The sequence below is a fragment of the Rhagoletis pomonella genome, unplaced genomic scaffold (assembly GCF_013731165.1).
Source record: "Rhagoletis pomonella isolate Grant_MI unplaced genomic scaffold, Rhpom_1.0 Rhpom_scaffold_01286, whole genome shotgun sequence".
Taxonomy (NCBI): Eukaryota; Metazoa; Arthropoda; class Insecta; order Diptera; family Tephritidae; genus Rhagoletis; species Rhagoletis pomonella.
In genome coordinates this window covers 3,811-31,488 of record NW_023459840.1, presented here as the reverse complement: position 1 = coordinate 31,488, position 27,678 = coordinate 3,811, and the positions used below count along the sequence as shown (strand labels likewise).

The 27,678-nt window shown below is 38.4% G+C and overlaps 1 protein-coding gene across 1 annotated transcript; it reads right to left on the bottom strand.

Annotated features, from left to right (window-relative positions):
* LOC118752175 lies at nt 1-27,678 on the bottom strand. Its single transcript, XM_036487032.1, has 2 exons — nt 27,515-27,678; nt 1-351 (listed from the first exon to the last, which is right to left on the bottom strand). The coding sequence occupies exons 1-2, from the start codon at nt 27,576-27,578 to the stop codon at nt 86-88; spliced, it is 330 nt and encodes a 109-aa protein (XP_036342925.1). The 5' UTR covers nt 27,579-27,678; the 3' UTR covers nt 1-85.

Below are 27,678 nucleotides of genomic sequence, written 5' to 3'. Positions count from 1 at the left end.
TGTTTATAAAATCAGTTAATATTAAATAATAAAAGTACTGTTAAACAAAAGTGTGATCGTTTAGCAACGTGTGCATATGAGGACATTAATTTCGGGCCACCCATTCCGATGTAGTAGAAAAAATCGGCGGTAAATGAAAGCCAACCCAAACAAACAAATGAATAAATAACATAAATAAAATAAAATTTACATAATAAAACAAACCTTTCTCTTTACGATTATGTACAAAGAACCAAGCGACTAGGGCTGCGTTGACCACCAAGAATCCAAAGGCGGCCATGGATATTCCAAGTATGACAAGATTGGGAGTACTCGAATCCTCAGTTAACTCTTCAGTTGCTATATCCAACCCTTGTATAACCAAAACAGAATACGAAAAAAGTAAACAAAAAGAGAAAAAAGAAAAACAAATATTTCAGATGGTTTAAAAAAAAATCATAAATGATGAATATACGAAGTTAATTAGTTGTTTGCACATTTGCCTGATTGTCACGTTTCTAACCTTTTTTGTCATCTCAAAGTCCGTTATAAGGTATAATTTCATTAAAAATGTTTGCACATTTTACCACTTAAATAAAAGGACCAGTAAAAGGGATATTTTGATATTCATATGTATATGAATATAATAACAGATTGGCGCTTACAGAATATGTTAATGTTTGGCCGAGCTTCTCCTCCGATTTGTCGCGTTCGCCTTGATGTTATCACACAAAGGGCAGGGACCTGCGATTGCATTTTTATGAAAAGCTGTTTTTCATGGCTGAATACATTCGGAGGTTTGCCATTGCCTGCCGAGCGGCGACCGCTATTAGTAAAAAACTTTTTTTGTTTATTAATTTTTTATGTTCTCCGGAAACTGTGCTCGAAACCAGACAATCCAGAATGCAAGTGCGCACTGCTAAGCACTTCACCACAACGACCTCCATATAAAACAAAGATTTACATATGTCTACGTACTACAAAATTCAGGGGATTTTCAAATAAAAACACAAAGGACACATAAAGAATAAAACAAATTAACTAAATAAAATGGGGTTCCTATTCGCAGAGGCATTTGCAGCCCATCTTCCCATTTTAGACCACACATGTGATATGTCTTTCCAAAAATAGTGAACTTACGCTAGAATAGAATAGAATAATAGTAGGGTAAGCACTGCGACCAATAGGTCTATTGTGCCCGAACTTACGCTAGGCGCGCATTGCATCCGATAGGCCGACCGATTTCGGCCCAACAATCAAGCCGCCCAAACTGATGCGCACACTTAACCAAATTATTTTCCGACCACATTTTTACGCGCAAATCTAATTTTCATTTCAATTTTGTGAGCAGTGAAATATTTTAATAGCTTTTAATTGACTTACTCTAAATATGTTATTTTATAGGTATTTTTTTGTTTGTTTTGTACCCAATAAGTTAATTTTTCGCAGTCCATTTTGACACTTTTCACCTGACATCGGACGAGAGAAACAAACATGTTTGAATTTATTGTCACTGACGGACGTCATCGGCCGATGTCGGTTCGGTTGTCGATTTATGTGTGGGAGCGCTCATATAATCACAAGTGTTTATTCTTATCGCCCGCATATAGCCGATATTGGCCGAGCACAATTCGGACGCGCGTAGCGTTACTCACTTCACATGAGTGCGCCGTTTGATCTCTGCAAAAATCGCGACTACTCCATGCATGCATGTAAAGAGTACTCCCTAAGGGTCAAAATTAACCGTATTGTATATAACAAATGTGGTCCGATTAAGATTGCGCTGTCCTAGGGCAGGACCATATATGCACTCCAGATTGCATTACATCAGAGTAGCACAAAATTACCCCAAGGAAAGAGTGTGAATAAAAAGGATTTTTGTCTAATATTGACATTGTCATTGTTGATATCCTTTCTCGTTTGTACATGCTCTTGTTCTGCACTTCACAGATGCTTTTTCATAGTTCGGAGACACAAAACAAAATTTTTTATTATATTTTTAATGTAAAGTATGAGACCGATGCGTATGCGGGCAAAAAGTGAACTGTTTATTCAAATTAAGAGTTGACATTGCTTCATACAATACACGCATGGTTGCATAACAAATAATAGTAAATAGTAGTACATTACATTTCAACTATCGATTAATGATTACATTTCATTATTAGTTACATTTAAATACCGATTGTTTAATGATTGGATGTATGTATTTAACTATGGATTATAATATTACTTCACCCTGCGAAATTCTTCACTACATAAAATGTAAATTGTTTTTATTTATGCGATAATAGAATACAATAAAACAATTAAAATTATTAACGAAAATCTTGTGCATAGAGCACAAACACCCTGTTTAATTCGAGAGCTTTGATGAATTGGTGCGTCTATCACTATTGTTTCGTGTTGATCTAATAACTGCGATGGTTGCGAGAATGTAGCGGAAGGTTCTGGCTTTACATTATCTGAAGGCAACCGTGGGTATTGCGCAGTAGGAAAAGCTGATGATCTGGAATCCACGCCGCTATATCTGTTTGTGGATGCGCAGAACCGATATCAGAGTTGTGTCCAGATTTAAGTTGGAGACGTTCAGCGGGTGATTTACCATCGACATTCGGCATGAATCGGTAAGTGTATAAAAATTTTGTTACAGCAGCATTCAACCATAACCCATCATCGACGTTCTTCTTAACTGCTGTTTTAAAAGTTCTTACAAATCTTTCCGCGAGGCCGTTTGAGGCTGGATGGAACGACGCAAATGTTAGATGCTTTATTCCGAGCTGGGCCCAAAAATTCTTGAAATCATCAGATGTGAGCTGCGGACCGTTATCTCTAACGAGTGTATTCGGAAGTCCCTCAATGGCAAAGATAGAGGATAATGGGGCTGTTGTGTTAGCTGACGTTGTTGCTGTCACTGGCACGACGAACGGGAATTGTGAAAAAGCATTAACACATATAAGCCACATCGAAGAATACAATGCTCCGGCAAAATCGATGTGAATCCTCTCGCATGGGTGGCTTGGTGCAGGCCACTCCTCGTAATTTCTGGTTGGAGCAGGATTAACAGCTTTACCAATGTCACATTGATCGGAGAGTCTCGCTAAGTCCCCATGATTCAATAATACAAGGTTGGCTAACCTGGCAGTTGTCTTGCTCCCACATTCTTCCGTAGCCTGTGTTGCTTTCTTTTTTGATTTATAGAATCTACTACTATAATACAAAGAGAAGTTCAACAGGCAACACTGCCGATATTTTCATCGATTGCTTTGTGGAAATTGATTTTCCTATTGCGCAAATTCAAGTAAGTTTACCAAAAAAAATCAAAAATAATGGAACTAGATAGTTTGAATTAAAACAATAATTTGCATATTTATTTGCAGAGTATCGGAGTTATTCAAAATTTTTATTCAATAACCTGCGTTTTACAACAAGTACAGCCCCTGCAAGTATGCTTTGCGTGTCCGTCCACGTTTGGCTGGTGCAGTCCACTGCGAATTACAGCTGCAGCGATTTATTACAGCCGTTTCATACTTACAAGTAAGTATACCACCCCATAAAAGTGAAAGTGCAAATATTAATAAAGATTTTTTCTTGCGCAGGTCACGATCATTTGTGAGGCCGTCCACCAAAAGTAATTCAATTTACGATACTACGTGTAATTTTTAAATGCAACAAATATAATAATTTTTAAAAGATTAATTTATATCTTCTTCTTCTTCTATTTTGGCGCTGTAACCGCCTAAGCGATTTTGGCCGAGTTCAGCAAACCCCGCCAGTCGTTTCTCCTCTGTGCCAACTGACGCCAATTGGAAACGCCAAGTGAAGCCATGTCCTTCTCCACCTGATCTTTCCATCGCAGTGGGGGCCTCCCTCTTCCTCTGCTACCACCAGCGGGTTCCGAGTTGAATACTTTCAGAGCTGGTGCGTCGGTGTCCATTCGAACGACATGGCCAAGCCAGCGGAGCCTCTATATTTTAATGCGCTGCACTATGTCCATGTCGTTGTAAAGCTTATACAGCTCATCGTTCCATCGTCTGCGGTACTCGCCGTCGCCAACGCGTAAAGGCCCGTAAATCTTCCGCAAAATTTGTCTCTCAAACACTCCAAGAGCCGCCTCTTCGGATGTTGTCATTGTCCATGCTTCTGCGCCATATACCAGCACGGGCATGATGAGTGACTTATAGAGCGTGGTTTTCGTACGTCGAAAGAGGACTTTACTCCTGAATTGCCTACTCAGTCCAAAGTAGCACTTGTTGGCAAGAGTGATTCTGCGTTGGATTTCAATGCTGACATTATTATCGGTGTCAATGCTGGTTCCCAAGTAAACGAAATTCTCTACTTTCTCGAAATTGTAACTGTCAACAGTGACTTGATTGCAAAGGCGCGAATGTGCTGACTGTTTTTTTGATGACAGGAGATACTTCGTCTTGTCCTCGTTTACCACCAGACCCAAATTAAAGAAGTCACATGAAAGGGAGTCGCCCTGCCTGAAACCCCGTTTGGTGACGAACGGCTCGGAGAGGTCCTTCCCAATTCTGACGGAGCTGGTGGTATTGCTCAGCGTCATTTTACACATCCGTATGAGTTTTGAGGGGATGCCAAATTCAGACATAGCGGCGTTTAGGCAACTCCTTTTAGTGCTGGCAAAAGCGGCTTTAAAGTCGACAAATAGGTGGTGAGTGTCGATTGCTGCACAGAGGCGGGTGCGTATCTTGGCTGCAACAAGATAGTGATCCGAGTCGATGTTTTGGCCTCGGAGTGTGCGTACATCTACAACACTGGAAGCGTGCCTTCCGTCGATCCGGAGACAGCCACGTAGCTTGATGGATCTTTTTATGCTTGAACCTAGTACTACATACCACCATGTTTCGGGCCCCGGCGAAGTCGATCAGCCTCAATCCGTTGTCGGACGTTTCGTCGTGGAGGCTGAATTTTCCGACGATGGTTCCAAAGATCCCTTCCTTGTCCACCCTGGCATTGAAGTCGCCAAGCACGATTTTGATATCATGACGGGGGCAGCGCTCGTACGTGCGCTCCAAGTGCTCATAGAAGAGATCCTTGGATGCCTCATCCTTCTCTTCCGTCGGGACATGGGCGCAGATGAGCGAGATGTTGAAGAATCTCGCTTTGATGCAGATTATGGCTAGACGCTCGTCCACCGGGGTGAACGACAGTACTCGGCGACGGAGTCTCTCCGAGGCTTTGCCTTGCTTCTTCACTGGAAGTGGTTTTTACGTGGCGGGTCCCAAACCCAGCGCACAACCCATTGCTGGGACGATTATTATTAATCAATATATTAATATTAATTATATACGTTATACCAATTGCATCTTTCTATTTGTATATTTCTTCATATCGCACACCATCTTCAAAAGAGTCGCAACTTAAAATAATAGGTTTGTTAGAAAATGCGAAGAACTATTTCTTAGCACATCTAGCTCTTTCTGAAAGGCAAATAAAAGCTCTGTGTTAATTTTTAGCGCATAATCTCAAAAATGCCAAATTTTTAGTTGTGACTCTTTTGAAGACGGTGTGCGATATAGTCTCTTTGAGTAAAGGATTTGTTTGAATTCCATTAATTTTCTTTAATATATACTGGAATATTTGGAAATATTTGTCGATAAGATTTTCCTTTGGTCAGAATTTTATGTGAATAAAATTCTCTCATTCTTCATTCATTTCACTTTTAATATCTATATAGGATGTTTAATATACCATAAAAAAAGTTAATTTATTGCCTATTACGTAGATCAGTCGAATCTACTTTATATATTTAGGTAATTTTTATACAAAAAATGCATTTCAACACTACCAGACTACTTTTCCTACTACCTTTTCACAAAAGGGGATAAAAGGGTTACCCGCTTTCTCTTTCCTTCTCAAATGCAACCTTACAAGGCATCGATTGGCTCAAATGTCTTTCACCCCTATTGCGAGTGTCGACTAGTGCTAGATAAAAGACCCTTTTTCGATTATCGCTTTTTGATGGTATTGTGAATATCGAATATCTTGTTCAATAAGCGACTAAATAATTGAAGGATGAGCGACTACAAACTACAGTGAAACCCGCTTAAGTACCCCCGCTTAAGTAACCAAAATTTTTGGGCACCGTGAATTTTTGAATATAATCTGAAGAAAATCCCTCTCTAAGTACCTCCCCGCTTATTTACCCAACCCGCCTAAGTAGGTGCCTAAATTTTTCGTACCTAAATTTTTTTCCCTATAATTTTCCCCCTTTTAAGTGCTCTTTTAAAATTCATTAAAATATTTACATATTTTGAAATTCAGTTGCAACGCTACACACCTTCGGCAAAAAATTATAAAAATCAACGGTAAATTTTAGCCACTTGAAGCTTGCACATTATTACACTACAATTTAATGAGCTATAAACCTGTATACTTAAAAAACACTTCTGAGAAAAAAAAATGTTGGTGAATTTTTTTCTTTAAGTGTTCCACAAAATCTTAAGCTTAGGTTTATATGGCATTTGTTAGGGAATGAACTGTAATTTAATTGAAATATCTTACAAATTAATAAATAAACATAAGTGGCCAACAATATCATTTTGAATTTGGTCCAAAATGATATGTCCAACTCTGTTTGTATGTATGTATAAATATTTATAATCAATGAATTTTTAAAGAATTTAAATTTAAATTCTTGTAAAAATTACATACCGTTGCTTTATCTATTTTCTTAATACAGTTTTTCTTTATTTGTTTATGTGTTTAAATAGTGCTACGGTCTAAATGTTCATGTTTTATTCAAGGATTTACATATATATATATGTAAGTTAACAAAAAGATGTAACTACAACAGTAATTATGTTCACTTAAGTACCCGCATCGAGGTACTTAGCGTGTTCTTTTAAGTACCCAACCCGCCTAAGTACCTCAAAAAGCTGAAATTTTTCGTGAGGTACTTAAGCGGGTTCTACTTTCACTAGGGATGCTAATTTTGAGCAGTAACATGGATACATCGATGTTTCGATGCATCGGAGAAAAGTACATCGAGGCTAAAATACATCGCCAGAGAAACATCGATATATCGATGGTTTCCGATGTTTTGCAATTTGTTAAATTCAAATTTGAGAAATTCAAAGCAATATTGAATACTTTAATAATTATGAATGTTGTATTTTGGAACGAATTTCCGTCATCGCTTGTCAAATTTGGTTTGGAGACAAACCGGTTTCGGCGTTGTGCCATCTTCAGTGTCATTTTTGTGAAGATGGCACAACGCCGAAACCGGCTTGTCTCCAAACCAAATTTGACAAGGGATGACGGAAATTCGTTCCAAAATACACCCATCCTGTCGGAAACAACAACAACCAAAAAGGAAAAATTATGAATGTATTTTCCTGTATTTTATTATCCTTTCTATACCCTTTCTATTATTAGAATCAAAATGCATACCATCGTTAGGTCGTTCGGGCCTAAAGATCCTAGGCCTGATCTTGTTGAAATTCTAAGGGGTGTTTGGTTCGGTTTTAACGGCAAGGTTATTAGATTCAGAATGAATCCAACAATTTTATTGAACTTGGGGCCGTTTTTATGTAAAATGTTGTGGGAAAGCAACAATAATTTACAAAGTTAAGAAGTTATAGCTGCTATTTGGGAGATCACTACATCTACTAATCAGACTTCTTCAACCGCGATCACTGAGGAGATGTGGTGATCTCCGAAGTAGCAGCTATAAATCCTAGCTTTTGTAAATTATTGTTGATTTTCAATAACATTTTTCATAAGAAAAGGCCTCAAGCTCAATAAAGTTGTTGAATATAATTGTTATAAGGCCATAAATAACAAAACATATTCTGAATGAATAATAAATTTAAGATCAGTCAAACATACCGAAAGAAAGTCGGAGAGTCTCCTTACTTCGATGTTTAAAACATCGGTAAAACTTCGATCGATATATCGTCAATTTCGCGATGTTAGTAAATTGTAAACATCGATGGCAAACATCGAAAATTTAACCGATATTATCGATGTTTCGAAAACATCGATGCATCGTTTGCATCCCTAACTGTCACACGCATTTATTGAAAGAGGAAACGACTTCGAAAACACCACGGATAATCGCAATAGGGGTGAATATTTATTCAACCTTGTATCATTGAATCAAGCTATGTCCCTATCAATGTCGGCCCACCATACATATTGTTCGGCAAGTTGCTTCATTTTTGACGCACCCCAGTGTCCATCATGTAACACTTTGAGGATTCGCTACTTCAAGGCAATGAGTATGACAACACGCGTGCACTCAGTTTTAAGGCAGAGTAAGTTATAGGCAATAGTGAATGCACTATTGAAAAAAGGCTGGGGTTCAGAATATTGCGGAAGTAGCTTTTCAGGTCATCCCTTTTTGATAAAATAACGCACTTAACGCAACATTGGATCTTTATTGGCGTACATTGCAATAATTTCCGCATCAATTGGAGGGTTGAGTTCCTTAACGTTATAACATGCTTCCTGTTGATAGAATTTTTCGTCTGGCCTGAAAAGAAGACCTGACAACGCGTCTGCATTGCCATGTGCAGAAGTTTTACCATATTTGACATTGTACTGATGTGCCATTAGCACATTCACCCATCGTTGCAAACGATGTGAAGTCATGGAAGGCAGTTGTCTGCTTGCGTTAAAAATACTTACAAGCCTACGTGTGGTCCGTAATTAAAGAAAATCGTCTACCATAAAGATATTGGTGACGCTGGATGTGCTCGAACTTTGGCGCAGTAATGATGATGTCGTACAGATAGTTGCCGCAATCTTCGATGCCTTGAAGTAACTGCTCCAGATGTTTTTGAAATATGGCTGACGCGCTGGCGATACCATATTGAAGGCGGTGGTATTGAAACAGGCCCAACGGCGTGCTAACTACCATCAAAGATCTCGCATTGTTGTCCAATTCAATTTGTAGGTATGCATCTTTGAGATCGATTTTTGAAAAATGTTTGCCACAACGGATGGCATGGAACAGACTTTCACGTGTTGGTAACGGATACCGCTCAATATCGATTTGCGAATTGATAGCTAGTATAAAATCTCCGCATATTTGTATTTACCCATCTGACTTTGGTGCTAATATTATCGGTGAAGCCCATTGGTAAAACTTAATAGGATTCCAAATACCAGCGTTTGCGAGCCTTTCTGCTTCTTTTTACCTCGCTTTTATTAGCTCGGGATGTGACTATGTAATATTGATGCGCCTAAAAGATGCAGCGATTTCCATTCAAGTTACATACCTCATGAGTCATGACCAGGCGTGGGCAGAGAACGAGCACACGCTCAAAGAGCGTAATCATCGTGTGTACGTATACAAGCAAGAGCGTAACGATGGGAACGCGAAAGCATGCAAAATGAATTAGGCACACTAACACATTATCACTTTTAGCTAACGCTTGTTTGTGGTAGTGCCCACCTCTGGTCATGACAGTACCCTGCAAAAAATGGGACTAATCCGGGATTACTCCGGGAGCAATCGCAACGGAGCATGCGACTAATACCACTTTTGATCTCTTTATATGGAATGAACTGATCGCTTTTGTTCGAGCATGTCCTATGAAGAGACTAATTGTTCATCTTTATACCCGAACGGGTATAAAAAGCGACTATTCACTTTTAAAAAATAAGAATAAAAATTTGCGCCAGCTGAGATTTGAACCGGGTGCTCAGTTTTGTTAGGCGAACACTCTCTCTGTGTGCCAACGCCGCACATGAAATTTGATTGACTAAGTGCGTACATATCATTAAATCGTTAATAGTACCCGTTAGAGATGAGTTGGGGACTAATTGATCTCCAATTATACCCATAAGGGATGAGTCGAGACTAATTGACCTCCATTAGTACCCTTATGAGACTAGTTGGGACTAATTAATGCCCAATTGTACCCGATTGAGAGTAATCTCGGAATACTCTCTTTAGAGATTAGTCGCACAATTTTTTGCAGGGTACGAATGAGAATTGCTTTAAACTTCCATTCTTAAAGTAACCTGATGACAGTACGAATGGAAATTTTAATAGCGAGGTTTTAGTTTTTTAAACTATAATTTTATTTATATTGGGACAAGGGCATAAGGGATTTGACGGTTTTTGTAAAATTTATGCACTGCGTTTGGTTTTAGATATATCGAGGCCTTAAAACTCTTACTGTACCAAGTGCGGGCTTGAACACTACACTATACTATTCACAAAGCATTTTTACTTTATTAAGTTTTCTTAATTATAAAAATATATATTTCAAACATCATTTTGCATATAAGTATTTTCCAATTGTACCTTTTAAACATTTTCCAATCCTGCCTTTAAAAATAAGATCCTTAATTGGTTCGGCCACTGATGCACCCAATGTTATGGCTGAAGACTTAGGCGGGCTGAAAACATTATTGAGTGCAGAGAAACCGGGGACACTCACATCACCTTTGCTCAAGCTATGCCTGTTAAAAATTTCCGAAAAGCATTGAGACACTTTGGCGCAACATATATAGTTTTTTTTCCACAGTCCAAAGAGGATACATGAACTGAAGGAATTTCAGGTCTGCTGTTCGGTAAAACCCCACAAAATTTTGGGCATATCTCAAACACATGGGCGTCGCCAGGATCGAATTTGAGGGTGGGGGGGTCCGACATATAAAAAAATCCCAAAATTTTCATCTTTACACATTCATGCTTTTGGCATGCGGGGACGATATGTACTTGCCAATTTGTTTTACAAAAATTATTTAAAAAGCAGACGTCTCGGTTGCTCAGCAAACCGGTTAATCGTTTCTGCAATTATTTCACATTGATTCTCTAAAACAAATTTTCGATGTATTCTTGAAATGCATAAACCTAAAGTAAATTTTATAGGAAATTAAGCTAACAATTTATTAAAACTAGTAGTACCCTCGAAATACGGGTGAGTATTTAGCTCAAAATTTATTTAAACAACAAACAATCTTGTATTGCTAGACACCTGATAACCCAGGATAATTTTTAAGTTCTTAAAACACATTACTCTACTCTAAGCTACGTGCAGTGGGCCATGAGAAACCCGTTATCTATAAGGTATAGTCCAACCTTTCACAATATCTGGCATTAGTCTTAATCTGAAACGCAATAATCAAAGTTTTCTTAACCCTAGAAGCCTAATCTATTTGGGAGAAACGTAAAGCCTTAACATACGTCGTAGAGGCTTATGTACTTAAAAGATAACCTGTGAGCTAAAATATACTTAGTTCTGTCTTATTTTTTTTTAAAGAATATTCAAGTTGTGAGTTTGACTAATAATAAAACTTAAAAACTATAACCACATTTATTTAAAACAACAAAATAAAAAGTGAATTTTGTGTTAAAATTAAAAAAAATACCCATTCCATATACGCCTGGCAGACTTAGATTATACTTTTAGGGTTAACCCTTTCAGTACAAAAACTCAACCACTGGTTATAAAAAATTTTAAATATGTATACCGGCTAATTTCGGATCGTCCATTTTAAAAATCACATACAAAGATGTGTAAAGCTTTGAGGTTTGCGGTCATTCAGGGTCCTTTTTAATGGTCAGTGATATCCCAGGTGTTTAAAAAAGAAAGGGATCTCAGCTATTTTTATTTTTTGCTTTCGTGAAATATATTTCAAAACTATGAATAATACCTAATAACTTTTCCGAATCTCAGTTCGACGGAAATATGGTTAATATTTTTCAATAGATTATATTACTCACTATCGACTTTTCTGCCGCTTTTTACTTTTTTGACAAACACGGTCAACTGCAACTGCAGCTTGCACTTTAGTTTGATACATAGCTCACTTCGGTGGCTGCTACAGATCGGCCTAACTAAGTCGTATGGCTGAGCAATTATATTAAGATACTAAAGGCCAGAACTATAAAACATAGCGACGTGTAACACATCATGCAAGTGCCAGTTTATATCATGTCGCTTATACATGTTTGAAAGTGATATATGAAGACATTGCTGAATAAATTCAAATCAAATCATGCATCAAATTTATGCATGTCAACAAAAGGAACACATGCGACATATTCAGCATTGTTATTTACATTGTATATACGGGAAGAGATTTTCCGAATTTTGCAAGCTCCTACTATAGTAATATTTATTAAACAATTATCTAATTAAAAATCTATATACCAACGGTGAGCAAATGTGGCTCTTTTTACTTTTTAAAATACATATTTTTTTGCTGGGCATTCTTTTCCATGTGTTGTTTTTTTGTTTTATTCTTGCTGTTATTATTATTGATATTGGAACATTACCCGCAATTGGAGAATGAAAATTGGCTTTCTGACTTAATGTTCTTTACCGGTATGATGGAACATTTGCAAAACTTCAATTTGTCTCTACAAGGGGAGAATAAAACTGTTTTTGATTTGTCGCCAATTATTTTAAGTTTTGAAACTAAACTACGTCGTTTTATTCATGATCTCAAAAAAAAGAATATTTCATCATTTTCCATGGCTACAAAAAAATATTTCACATGGTTTAAAAGCTGATTTTGGAAAAAGATTTGCGGATTTTAAATTATCTAAATGTAAGTTTGCATACTTCATAAATCATTTTTTATGTAACATAATTGAGGATGAATTTACAATATTCGAAATACTCCTTTTTAAGAAAAGCGAAGAAGAGTTGGAGTTTTTGGAATTAACTCTTTCGATCTGAACGGGACACATACGTCCCGGCAGAAGTTTGCTCATAACTAAAATACAATTTACATATTGGAATTGGGTTAAATATCACCTGTATGGTATTTTGGGGTTCAGGTAATGGTTCGAAATGGTTTTTGTGCAGAACTCTTACAATCAAGCCGTTTAGTTCTTTTCTGAAAATGAAATGGGTCATGTGTATCCCGTTAGTATATTTTGTTGGCATGATGTTGGGATGAATATGTCCCGCTTAGTGTTTGTGGACATTTTCTCATTTTCTTTGACTTTTACACAAAGTTAATAAAAATAATACAATAATGGAAATAAAAATAAAAATACATATATGTCAGACACAAGAAGAATTATTAGCCCAGAGAATGGAGTGTGATGTGTGTGGGGTTTTCTGGCAATGATATCTAGTGTTGCCGCGGCGCTCAGAAGAAATGTATCACCAAAATATCCTAAAATGGATCAAAAGTATCATGAAAAAAAATTTTAAGTATTAAAGTATCAATCTTTAATAAAACTTTTAATTCTTAAATTAAAATGGTAGTTTGAATTTTTAATTGTGATCGTTGATTGGAAAATTTTCTGTTCGCGTACTAGTTTGGATATTTTTTCTCTTGTGAGATAACAGATGACATTTCGCTGTTGGACATTTTTTTACTGGAGATTTTAAACGAACGTACCTTTTAACTATCCAACATTTAACAGAACTGTTACGAACGGCTTTAACCGACCCAAAACCATATTTTGAAAATCTCGCCAAAGGGATCTTTTGAATTTTCTTTTATATCTATCGTACAATAGAATAACAATAAAATTAATGTTTTTCATTTCTAATAATAATTTTATTTAAAAATAATTTTTTTTTTGGCTCTTTGTAGCATTTAGAACTTAGATGTGGCTCTTTTCGGCCTCGACCTTGGCCACCCCTGCTATATACCTTTTCATACAAGGCAGGATTAAACAGTACTAAAAATATGCTGCAGAAACACAACAGCAAGCAACAGCTGAGCTAAGAAGCAATGACATGCTATCACAGTGTGTTTGAGATGGAATGGCATGGCATAGCAATGCATGAAATTTTTGAAAATGACACTTTACTTTAATAGATACGCTGAGAAGAAGTTAAGAAAACGCTTAAATTTATATTTTGTTACCTACTTCACCGATTTGAAATCTGAAAACTATAGCTTTCATGAGCATGAAATGGTATTACAACTTTGGTCCGATATTTGTAAGTACAAGAATAAGAAGAGATAGACTCATGAAAATGTGTACTTATGTATGTGACCAGAACATTGAGCTGAGCCGGGGGCTTGAGGAATAAGTCCCAATACTCGCTTGACTTGAATCGTGCTAGCGAAGCAGTCAATGGCACTGTGAAAATTCTTTTAAATTATAGGGAAAATGATGGCACACATTTTTCTGATATATTTTCAAAAGTGACCGATATCGCTAAGGAATTGGATTTTGACATTGTCCTTCCTCGGAGAGCGAATATACAAAATTTTCGGGCTAATTATCGTGCTTCTAATTCTGAAGATTATTATCGAAAGGCAATATTTATACCGCTATTCGATAATATTTTGTTCGATCTCCGAGAAAGATTGCCGAAAGAGACATTAAACATTTTTGATTTGAACTTATTATTCCATCTAAAATTGGGGAGTATAATACGCCTGACGAAAAAAAAAGCTATCAAACGCGTAAAATCGCTTAGAAAACGATTCGAACTTTTCTTAGAAAAGAGGGTATCAATTTGGAAGGAGAGTATAAAGTGTTGTTGGAACGATGGACAAATAAAGAAAGCGAAAAGCCATTCCCAAAATCAGCAGCAGAAGTTCTTGGTAAATGCGACGAATATGCTTTTCCATTGATTAACAAACTTCTCCACATTCTGATCATACTTCCAGCTAGTAACGTTACTTCCGAAAGAAGTTTTTCAACCCTTCGCCGGTTAAAAACATGGTTGCGTAGTACCATGAATGAAGAAGGACTGATAGGTCTAGCACTTTTACACATACACTTAGATATTGAAATTGACATTGAAGGATAATAGAAAGATTCGTAAAAGGAAAGCGCAAAATTGAATTTGAAATTTAAATTATTACAATAAAAGTTCTGAATAAGTTGTTAAGTTACTTAATTGCTTCATTTGCATGAAAAATAAATTTGGGTTAGATGCCTGCTTGAAACAAAACTTCAGCGAATGGCTAGAGGCGTCGCCTGTGTGTAATTTTTCATACATATATGAGCCCTTCTTACCGTTATATATTTCTTGTATATGTTCGAAGAGCAATCGGTTTTATAAAGGTTTTGTAAGACTTTAATCGTAGACTGTGCTTTTTGTAAAGGTTTTATAATGCTCTTAATAAAGAACATAAATATGTTCTTCTGTTGTCTGCAAACCAAACTTGACAAGGGATGACGGAAATTCGTTCCAAAATAAATCATCATGAATACTCTTTAACCATACCATTCCAGAATTTAGTAGATAACACAGGCCAGCGATGGTATCTCCCTTAAAAAAACGAATTAGAAATTTTGATAGGTACTAGGTAATAAGCTACGAAAAAAAAAAATAAAAAATTCCATCACTTAAATTTTCCGATAAAATTCGTTTTTAATTTTCTTTAATGTTACAGCATACTACTAGCATTAACTTCGAATTCCCATAAGTCTTTCTGATTTACTGAGGGTTTTATATAAATTTACTCAATTCATAAAGGAGTTAGCATTATAAAACTCTACAACTGCACTATTTTGGACTTTATTACACAAATAGGTTTTATAAGTCTCATTGGATAGAAATTAATGAAAAAAATCAAGTTCGAAAGGCATAAAATTAAAGTTTTCGTTTTCTTAATAGAAGCTTTTCCATGACAGAAACACACTCGGAGGTTTTCCTTTGCCTGCCGGGAAGCGACCGCTGTTAGAAAAAAACCTTTTCTAATTTAGATGTTGCTCGGGCCACGGATCGAACCAGGTCCTACGAAGTGGTAGTACGCACCTTTAACCAATCAGTTCATAAAATTACGTTCAGAAAAGATACCGAAAAAATTAGACAAAGTCCTGAAAGTGCTATTCAATTGACATTTAATTTCCTAAAAAAATTTTGTTTCGTATGACATTTCTCATGAAATGCTTAGTCAGTGTCAGACCAAAGGCTCTACTCAAGGTGCCTTATAAAACATTTAAATATTTAATGAACTCATTTTGTAGACTACTATTCTTATAGTACAACATAGAATTTACAACTAACTATAGATCAACAGTTTACACTACTAAGTTCCGCCCGTTGGAGCCCTTTTGGTCTTATAAGAGTTTAATAGACTATTTTATAGAGCAAAATTAAAGAATATTTGCTCTTCAGTTTTGCGCAAGTAAACCATTATAAAACTCTTATAAAACTTTTGTGTTATCCGGCTGCACACCGGCTGTCTGAAGTCGGCTTTTTATGGACGGGAGAGAGAAGGGAGTATAATTTTACCTCGGCGATTTCAGACCGAGAAAATTGCGGTATTACCTATTTATGTAGCTTTAAGCTGGTTTCTTCGTCTGAAAAGCCTGGAGTATTTTTGCACAGTATTTCATCATAAGTGGGCGGGGTCCCGCCCCTTTTCCAAAAATTTCGTAATGATATTATTTTGTACCAAAATTCTACTTCAAATACTATTTTCAATAATTTGAATCAAATATTTACTGAAATATCATAGATATTGCATTTTTCGAAAATACCGTTATATGACAAGGGGGTTAAAGTCCGATTTCGACCATTTTCAATACCGACCTACTTTGGATAAATAAAAATAACAATAATAATAATAATAGATTGGCGCTTACACATATGTTAGTGTTTGGAGGAAGTTCTCCTCCGACTTGTGGCGTGCGTGCCATTGCCTGCCGAAGGACGACCGCTGTGAAGAGAAACCCTCTTTTCTATATTTTTTGCGATGTGGCTCTACGTACCGGAATGACTCGGATTTTACCCGACCAAGGACTGTTGTTTCGGTGATCTAACCCCGTTTAGGTCGGCGAAGTATCTCAGAAGTTGTTCGTCCATAGGGCTGCATTCGCTTCGTTTTCTTCTACTCAGGGCTGGCATCGAGTCAAACCCAGGGCCCGAAACCTACACCTGCGGTATATGCCGGAGACGACTAAACCACAACTCCACCTCAGTAAAGTGCAATGCTTGGAGTCACCTCAGAGTCTGCTCAGGACTACGGACACATCGGCAGTGGACCAAGTCGTTTGTGGCCTCCTGCTGCTCAAACAGAGCAGCCTCCACGGCTAACCCCAGCCCACCTGAGCAGTCCCACACAAACACCACAGCACAACAACATAACAACACAATAGACCACACCACAACCGCGACAGACCACAGAACGCACACAACCGCACCACCATCCACACGCCGCCGCCAACAACTCTTGGTTCCTCCTACAATCTGCACGGTATGTCAGACCAGGATATTCCGTAAAGTGACATCAGTCAAGTGCAACACCTGCCTTGTCTGGTGCCACTTTAGGGCATGTTCAGGTCTGCGCTGCATGCGACATTGTTGCGCAGCACAGTCGCAAACCTCAACCGCAACGCAACCCACGACCACCACAGGGCGGCAGCCACCTCAGCAGCGCATACAGCCAATGGCGTCACGACCACACACATCTCGCACACCCCGCATTACCACACCTCTTCCGAACCACATGAAGCTCCTTCAATTTAACTGCAACGGGCTTCAGAGCAACATCGAGGAGATAACCGTCTTTATGGGAAGGCATGGTATACTGATAGTTGCGGTCCAAGAGACGAAGTTGCACTGCAATTCAATATTGTTGAATTGTGCCGGGTGCAACCGTCGATATCGCGAGCGAGATAATAGGGGGGCTTAGCGTTTATCATGCACCACACCGTGCAGTATCGTCTTATCGAAGCAGACATCGACTGCAGGGATACCACCCTAGAATGTCAGGGCATTGCTATCCGGTCGCGCGATGTTGAGCTCGAAATATTCAACGTATACATACCCCCTGTCACCTGCTGCCCGGAAGGATATCACCCTGATATAGGTGCGCTCCTCAGAGGTGAAAACCGAATGGTAGTAGGTGACTTTAATGCGCACCACGATCTTTGGCACTCAAGCCTGTCAAACGATCGTAGGGGAACCGATTTGGCTGAGCAGATAGACGATTCGACATTCTGCACAATGAACGACGACGCACCCACCAGGATTATGGGCAACTGCTGCAGCTCGCCAGACATAACAATAGTCAGCGCTGTTATGATAAACAGCATATCATGGCGACCTATGCTGACCTTGGCATCAGACCATCTGCCCATAGTCATCTCGATCGATAAACCAACCGCCTTTGCTTCCGCGGAACACCGAACATATCTCAACTTCTCCAAATTGGAAAGGCATCGCAGAATTTACTGAAGACACCTTCGCTGCTCTCCCCACACCAGCCGACGTTCACCTTGGTGAACGTAAGTTCCGCAGGGCTGTCACTCTTGCTGCAGCCCGCTTCGTACCGGCAGGATGCATCATGGACCCACGTCCAAATTTCTGTTCTGTTCTAGCCGATGAGCGTGACAGCCTTCGTCAGACCGATCCCGGAGATCCCCGTATCAGAGATCTCAACGCGGAGATTCGGCAACTAGTGAACCTACATAAGCGAAAGAAGTAGGAAGAACATCTGAAGACCTGTAACTTCTCCTCTGGTGTGAGTAAGCTTTGGTCAACCGTAAGGTCACTGTCCAATCCGACGAAGCACGACGACAGAGTTGAAATTTCTTTCGGCGACCATGCCTCATCGGACCCGGAGCGATGCGCGAGCTACTTTAGTCGGCAGTTCATACTGCATCCTCCGGTGGACAGCACCAAGCGTCGAGTGACCATAAGGCTGCACAAACTGCCAACAAATTGTGCCCCCCCTTGCTTTCACTTGCGGTGAAGTGCAGGTGGCCATCGGGAAGGCGAAAGAGTCCAAAGCCATGGGTCCCGACGGAATATGCGTGCTGATGCTGAAAAATTTGGGTCCTGCGGGAGTAGCGTACCTAACGGAGGTCCTCGATTTGTCTATGGCCAGACATCTGGAAGTTGGGGAGAGTGGTCCCACTGCTCAAACCGGGGAAACCTGCCAACAAAGGAGATTCGTATGGACGGATAACACTCCTTTCCCCGGTAGCGAAGACACGTGAGGCCCTGCTGCTCCCGTATTTCAGCATCAGCATGGTTTCCGTAAAGTGCACAGTACAGCAACAGCACTTAACGCCATAAACACTCAGATAACTCGTGGCCTTAACCGTAGCCATCCCTGTGAGAGAACGATTCTAGTAGCGTTGGACCTGTCAAAGGCTTTTGACACTGTCAGCGAATCCACACTACTAGAAGATATAGAGGCTTCCTCTCTCCCACAGAGGCTCAAACGGTAGTCGGCAAATTTTCTGAGTGGTCGACACTCGTCGGTAATGTTTAGAGACAGACAAATCGAGCAAACTTGGGAAAATCAAACAGAGGGTTCCACAGGGTGGTATCCTTTCCCCGCTACTGTTCAACTTTTATATTTCGAAGCACCTTCAACCACCAGATGGAGTCTCGATTGTCTCTTACGCCGACGATTGCTCGACCATGGCGACTGGGAATGGAATTGATGACCTGTGTTCGAAAGTAAACGGGTATCCTCCGATCTTTCTCGCTTCTTCACTGCAAAGTATCTAGCCCTCTCCCCTACGAAATCCTCTGCGACCTTGTTCACCACCTGGACGAAAGAGGGCAGGCTACCGCTGGGAATTCACGTCGATGATACACCAATTCCGACGGTGAATAACCCCAAAATACTCGGAGTAACATTCGACAGCCTGCTCTCCTTCTCTGCGCACGCAACCGCTATTGTCAACAAAGTACAGAGCCGCAACAAAGTCCTCAAGTCGCTAGCCGGCAGTACCTGGGGCAAAGACAAAGAAACGTTGCTGGCAACATACAAGGCAATAGGCCGGCCGGTTTTAAACTACGCAGAACCAGTGTGGTCGCCGGGGACTAGTAGGACGCAGTGGATGAAGCTACAGACTGAACAGAACACCGCACTCAGGACAGCAACCGGATGCCTCCTGATGTCATCCGAACACCACCTCCATGACGAGGCGAAAATGCTCCCAATTAGGGAGCATAACATAATGCTCTGCAAGCAGTTTCTGATTGGGAGGCCCAGATGCGGCCACCCAAACAGACAGCTGCTTGCAGAGGAGCCCTCGCCTAGACACGTCAGGAGGCATCTATATGAACTGACGGACGAAGTCCAGAGGTTCATTAAGCAGTCTCTGGACCCGTCAGCATACCCAAAGGCCCTTAACGGCGTTATGTAGACTCTAGACCTGTGAATGCCGTTCTAGGCACACAAACACCGGACATTGACGCGACGGAGCTCCATATGCCTCGGGAGACAAGAACAACAATAGCCCAACTTCGCTCTGGCTACTGCAGCAGGATAAACTCATACCTGAGTAGACTAAATGAGGATGTGCCAAATGAGTGTCTGGCATGTGGAGAGACCCCTCACGACTCGAAATATCTCTTCGCATGCCCGGAAAACCCGGCAACCCTAACGACGTTGTCCCTGTGGACCGACCCCGTAGAGGCTGCACGCTTCTTGGGGCTGCCGTTAGTGGAACTCGACGACAACGACTGAGATATCAACCGATCTGGGCGGGGTTGTTGTAGCCGCTACAAAAACAACAACAACAAAGTTTAGTTTTTATTATGAATTAAATATGGCCGATAGTATCGATATATCGATAGTGTTCATAAGTACTATCGGCAGGTATCGATAGTCACTACTATCGACAGTTTTCAGGGCTGTCAACTATTACAAGCTATGAGGTGCCATATTGGGGATAAAAAAGAGCCAAAATGTGCCAGATAGAAAAATAAAAGTGGCAAAAAAGGTGACATCCTCTTTAATCCTTCCCATCTAGTATATATTTGTGAAAGTATGTATGTATATATGTATGTATGTACCAGGTTGCAGTCTAAACGGACGGACAGAATCGAACAAAATTTTGACAGAGTATTGCCATGGCACCTGGGCCTAGAATAGGGTGAAAAAATTGGGATCTGACAAGGGGGGCATGGCACCTCCCATAGGCGTGCAATTTTTAATCAGGCATAACTTCCAGACCATAAGTCAGATGAACTTGAAACTTGGTATGCAGACATGTCAATGGTAGATGCTTATAGGCGGGTATATATAATAGAGCTTGTAAAAGGGGGTGTGGCACATCCCATAGGCATGCAAGTTTTTATCAGCTATAACTTCGCAACCATAAGTGCCTCGAACTTGAATTTTAATATGCAGACATATCAATGGTAGGTGCTTATAGGAGGGTATATATAAACGAGTTTGGAATTTTTTATCAGGTATAACCTCGGAGCCATAAGTCGCACGAACATGAAATTTGGTATGCAGGTATAGCTATGGTAGGTGTTTATAAAAAGATAAATATAAATGAGTTTGTAAAAGATGGCATGGCAAATCACATAGGCGTGGAAATTTTTATCAGCTATAACTTCAAAACCATAAGTCACATGATATTTAAATTTGGTATGCAGATATATCTAGGTGCTTATATTAAGGTGTATATGAATGAGTTTATAAAAGGGGGCGTAGCACACCCATAGGCGTGGAATTTTTAATCGGCCATTAATTGGGAACCATAAGTCACATGAACTTGAAACTTGGTATTCAGACATAGGTATCTATGGGAGGTGTTCAGAGTAAAGTATATATAAATGAGTTTGAAAAAAGGGGGATATACATATATGTATTCATCTATTAGATAACTCGGATATTTTAAACTGTGTGTTTTTTTTAACCTTACCGTCTTTAGATTATTTTGAAATGGAAAGATTAAATCGTTTTTTAATCCCGCGATGCTGTTAAACGAAAAAGTTTCATTCATAATGAATAAACCCCCTTCCGAATTAAGCATTCTACCAGAAAAGTGCAGCTATACTAAACCAGCTAATCGATTGGGCAGCTAAACGGAATGTACCGTAGTAGAATAATGTTAATTTAGAAATTTGATCGTTACCTTAATCCACCTAATATTAATAATGGAACAAGGTTTGTAGTGCAAGTGATGATCAATATATATTAGTTAAATCACGATAAAGTTAAAAGTATGGCTCATAAGGATGCCTTAATATAAACAAAGAAAATAGTTTGTCTCCTTTAAATTATGCTGAACTGAATATTTGTATTACTGTTTTATATTTTGATTTTTTTTTACCCCGAACGACGTCGGGTGCTCTGCTAGTTTAGTAATAAAATAAGAACTACATTTCTAAAACAGAAGTGCAATGCCAAAATAAGATAAACCAGTTGAATAATCTTTAGAAATTAGAAAAGTTTAGTTGAGAAAAAGAAGTACACGCAAAGGATTTCACAAAAATGTATTGAAATATTACTATTTTTCAAAAGTGCCATTTTGGCACTTGTGCCAAATTTAGAAATTTTGTGCTATTTGATATAAAATAGGGCCAAAAATGGCACGGTTTGAGCCAAGTTGGCAGCCGTGATAGTTGTCCATCTCTAATATGTATACAAACTCGTAAGTACTAAAAACATTAGTCGCTTGTAATGAGAAAATCGCCAAACAAACATTTGCGAAACATTCCTGCGGATTTTGCCTCACCCAGATGCGCAATTTATGTTGTTGTTTCGTTTGCACTCGCGCACAAAAGCAGAACAAAACCCAATACAACTAGAGTTTTCTTTGTTTGGGTTTCAATTGTGTTTTGCTCTCTGTAATAACCCTGCAGCAATTCAGACTCTCCCAGGGTTAGCCCTCAGATAGTCCCTATTGTTACCAGCACTAGTCCCTCATAATTCCCCTGCCAATGGTTTCAACTGCCATTTTTAGCATTGGCGTGTCATTGGAAAAGGGCCGGTCCAATCAAAACTGACCGTAAGTTAGTCCCAGACTAGTCCAATTTTGCAGTTTTTTTCGGTGGAGTAAAATTTCGTTCTGCACTTCGCAGATGCTTTTTCATAATTCCGAAACACAAAAAAAAAACATTTTATCATTTTATAACCATGTTGCTTCTGACGGCATTTGAACCAGGACCCTCCTGATAGATGTGGGATACTATCGATATTACTATCTATAGTATCGATAGTTGAAAACTGTCGCCTGTTTTTGAAAACTATCGATGTCGGTTTTAGCGTAACTTCTCTTCTTTACATCTCTTAACATTACGTCAATTTTTTTTCTCCAAGAAAATTAACAATACAGTCGGCAAAAAAAAATTGTTTGTTATTGGAATTTTTAGCAACTATAAGCTTATACTGAGTTATAGTAAAATTCAATAGGCTATAAAACCGCTTACACAAAATTTTTATAGAAATTCGAATTAAAAAACTTGAAATTTTAATGATTTGGTATGTTCTTATATTTGTACAACTTCTATAAAAAATTAGTAGACACTAAACAAACAAAAAAATTGTCAAAACTGCTAAAAATGTTGTGCTATTATTTTGACCAGTACTTTATTCGTTTTCTTATAGTATGGTAAAATGTTAATAATTTCCTTTGTCCGGATTTTGATATGCGCCTCCGCATTTGATCTCAGTTGAACTTTTATAAGTATGAGTTGTCAATTTAAACGAATAGCTTTTGTTTTGTAGTATTAGAAATGTATTATTATAGCTAATTTCTCTTCTTTGCACTTCAAAAGGGACAAACAAAATCCGAATTTAATTTTTCCATATAAAAAATAAATTCAGATTTTGCCTGTCGCTATTCAAGTGGATGCAAGTGTATGTATATAAGTATACATAATTCAGACGCATAAATTGGTAAGTTTATTTTATTATTATAAGAAGTTCTTTTTGATGCACTCAAATATAAACAAATGTATATAATCTCTTTAATTTACAAAGTAATTTATAAATTTATTAATTATTTAATTTTCATGCAATTTAGCATTTAAATTCAATACCTCTCACGACGATAGTACTATCGATACTATCGATGTTTTCAACTATCGTTTCGAAAACTATCAAGTTGCGGTACTATCGATAGTATCCCAGCTCTACCTCCTGAAAGCTAACAAATAGTGGCAAGCATCTCTGCGCACTGAGCTACAGCCACGCATGTAAATATGTGTTCAAAGGTTCACTTAGCATCAAGGCGATTAGGAGATTTACAGGGTGGTGTTCTTTAATTTTTTTTATTGAATTGCAAGACAACACCACCCTGTCACTGACAAACTGTACTTTTCGTCTCTCTAGGCCGGTTCCTTGGGGACTGGTCGAAGGCTGACATTTTCGATGCAAGCAAATGTCCAATTCTGACCAGTCAAATTTTCACCAGTGAAGTACTAGTCCTTAACGGAAAATGGGCCGCCTTATTGCTGCAGGGAATTGAACCGAAACTAAACAATACGATTCATTTCGTTTATTTTGGAACTTTGCGTGCAGGTGATGTTGCGGCGACATCAGAAGGCATCCGGTCGGTGTCCGCAGTGCCGTGTTTTGGCAAGTCTGTAGCTTCATCCACTGCATCCTATAAGTTGCCGGCGAGCACACAGGTGCTGCATAGTTCAGAACCGGCCGGCCAAATGCCTTTTACGTTGCCAACAACGTTTCTTTGTCTTTGCCATAGGTACTGCCGGCTAGCGACTTGACCTTATTCCGGCTTTGTACTTTATACTTTATTTACAATGCGGTTGTTTGCGCCGAGACGGAGAGCAGACTGTCGAATGTAACTCCGAAGGGTTTCGGGTTATTATTATTGCAAAGTCAGAATTAACATTCGTGATGGCAGGTGAGTAAGTCCCGGATGGGTTTTAGTAGTTTTTGTAAAATTGCAGTTAGAGGGTATTGAATATAAGCCATCGATATGTGGTTTTCTTAATTATTAAATTTTAAATTGCAACGCCTAATTACGTGCAATTTACTGATAAATATCATTTTTTTAATTGAAAAAAATAATAATTTTATGTTCATTCCCTTTATAAATTTTCAAAAGGCAAAATGAAATCAAGGATCGATTCTTTATGCGCCTTTTCCATCCCTAGTGGTTATTTTAAAAACTAACTTTATTTGAAAACAAGTAGGAAAGTCTAAGTTCGGGCGGAGCCGAACAATTAAATACCCGGCGCAAGTATTACATATATGTTTTTCACCTTTCCAAAAGCTACCGCTACAGGGTAAGCCGGGTTGTAACAATTTTGAGTAAATTAGCGTCCTTAAATTTCGAAATATTCAAGATTCAAGCATTTCTGAAATTTACCGTTATATGAAAAGCGGCCGTACTTTAGTCCGATTTCAATAATTTTCAACGTTTTGCTTCTATGTGGCAAGACAATAACCACACCGAATTTCGTACAAATTGGTAGAACAGTTACCGAGATAGATACATATATGGGACGGATGGTATTGAAAATGGGCAAACTCGGACAATAACGATGCCTACCTCCAATATAACGGTAGCCACGCCCATTTATGGTTACATGTGTATATCTTGGTAATCGCTGCACCAATTTCCTCCAAACTTGGCACAGTTGTTGGCCTTGGTATAACATACGAAATGGAAGAAAATTTTAAAAAGCGGAAAATAACCACGCCCACATCCCATTTAAAGAAATACGAAATCCTCGATAAATCAGTAAATATTAAAGCTAATTTATTCAAAATGATGGCTGCAACAATTCTTTGCCAGGAAATACGTTTATGATAAAATTTTGGAAAATGGACGTGGCACTTATGATCACGTATATGTATCTCGCTAACCGTTCTAGCAATTTGTACCAAACTCGGTATGGTTATTGTGCTTGCCACATAAAAGTAAACCATTGAAAATTGTTGAAATCGGACTAAAATTACGGCCGCTTTTCATATAACGGTAAATTTCAGAAATGCTTGAAATTTCAATATTTTGAAATTTAAGGACGCTAGTTTACTTAAAATTTATACACGCCGGCTTATCATGTAGCGGTAGCTTTCGGAAAGGTGGAAAACATATATATAATACTTGCGCCGGGTATTTAATGTTCGGCTCCGCGCGAACTTACGACTTTCTTACTTGTTTGTATATAATATTGCTGCAACTATATCAGTGCTCAATCTGGTCCTTAAGTCAGTCCTACACATCTTTAAATTACTAAATATACGTTCTACTGAAGCATTAGAAAAGGGCTACATATATTAGTCATGCAGATATAATTTTTTTAATTGGGAAACTTATATGAACCTGAAGAATCTTTTGATTCAAAAACTTTTTCTATAGTTTTCTGGATCTTATGAGGAATCAATATGAATATCCCTATGATCGAACAATGCGTGTTCTCTCCATTCGTTACCGAGATTTTGCAAATTCAAATTTAGTTGAAAATATAACGATGGAATGAAAAAAATTATCGATAACATTTTGAATATTTAGCAGCAAATGCAGATATGCTTAAGAGCGAAAAACACCACACACGCGGCATGACAAACCAAGCGAAATATTCCTTTCCTTAAAGCTATTTATGTTGTGTATGGGGGTGTTTGAAGGTGTGACAAGCGGTTTGAGGAAAATGTGAACAAAAATCAAAATTATCTGATGTTCTGGCCGTCATGTTGACGCTTGATCAATCCGCTTACGTTGTGTATGATAAAATCACCTCATTCGCAACGGAATGAGGACGCGAGAGAGAAAAATGGAAGAAAACCAAACCCTTTTACATTGTGAACCAGAAGAAAACTAAAATTCTTTGCTTGAACGAGTCGTGTTTGCATGGTGTATGGCGAAATGGGAAAAGTAAGTTTGAAGAATGTTTGACAAGCCACTTGTGTGGTGTATTTCGCTCTTTATAAAACTTCAGAAAGCGTTTTGTTCAAAAATTTGCTGAGCGATTTAACAACTCTCTTGTGTAAAACATGGTTGCATTTGTTATCTGCAAATATATCGAGAGAAAATTCCTCAAAAATTCCTCAAAATAAAAATCCTCAAAAATACTCAAGCGTACCCGAAATTCCTCACGTTTTGAGGAATTACTCACAAAGTGGCAACATTGTTCTGATCATTTATGTATACATTTGTCTATATCTATCTCGATTCGTTTAGACTGTTACAAGCAACCGTGATGTGAACGAAGTTATAATACCCTTGTGCATAGGTGCGCTCGGGTATAAAAATAAGCCAAATTGATGCAGGCGTATTTAAATCTGGTGTTTAAATAAAACATAAGCCAGAAAATATTAAAGAAACCCTTATTTTATAACGGATAGTAATTTTTGCCGATATTCAACCAAACAAATTAAATGATAAATTGCTATTAAAATACTCATTTTCTTCGAACTGAGAAAAATACCTCGTTTAAGTCGCTTTTGGTTGCGTTTATGTAGACAACATCCGATGATGAAAACATTTAAAAGGACTACCGTTACGCCAGAAACAACGCCTACCAGCAAAAGTAAACCGGAAGTACCCCCTAGGGGCGTTGAAGTGGTAGTCGGTGGTCCACCCAGCGATGAGGCCGGTTGAGAGGGTGGCGGAGCCTCTAAGATATTTTGAACAGTTTACGGAAATAGTTGCAGCAGTGATCCACGGGCAGCAATAAAAATAAGTAAAAAGAAGGTATTACGTTAGGAATTCCCCTAATATCCTTGTAAAGTACATATGAATTTCAGTTAGTTGGTTGTCCTTCTCTTCGTAATTTGTATTACCAAAAGCCTAGAAGTTAAACACATGTGTTCGTCCGGAAAACCTTTAACCTTGGAAGTTCGTTTAATTAATCGTCAAATAACTAGCTTTACCTACATACATTGGTACTTGTAACACTAATAAAAAGTATAAATATACATACATACTATATATTACATGATAGTTTACCTTTAGTTTGTGCTCGTTGTAAATCCGGTAAGTATTTACTGTTACCCAGATCATTGTAGGCCATCACAGAGAATAAGTAGAGTGTGTTTGTTTTTAAACCAGTTATAATCAACTTATGACTGTTTGGCAAACTATCTATATATTTATATTGCTCCCGATTTGCC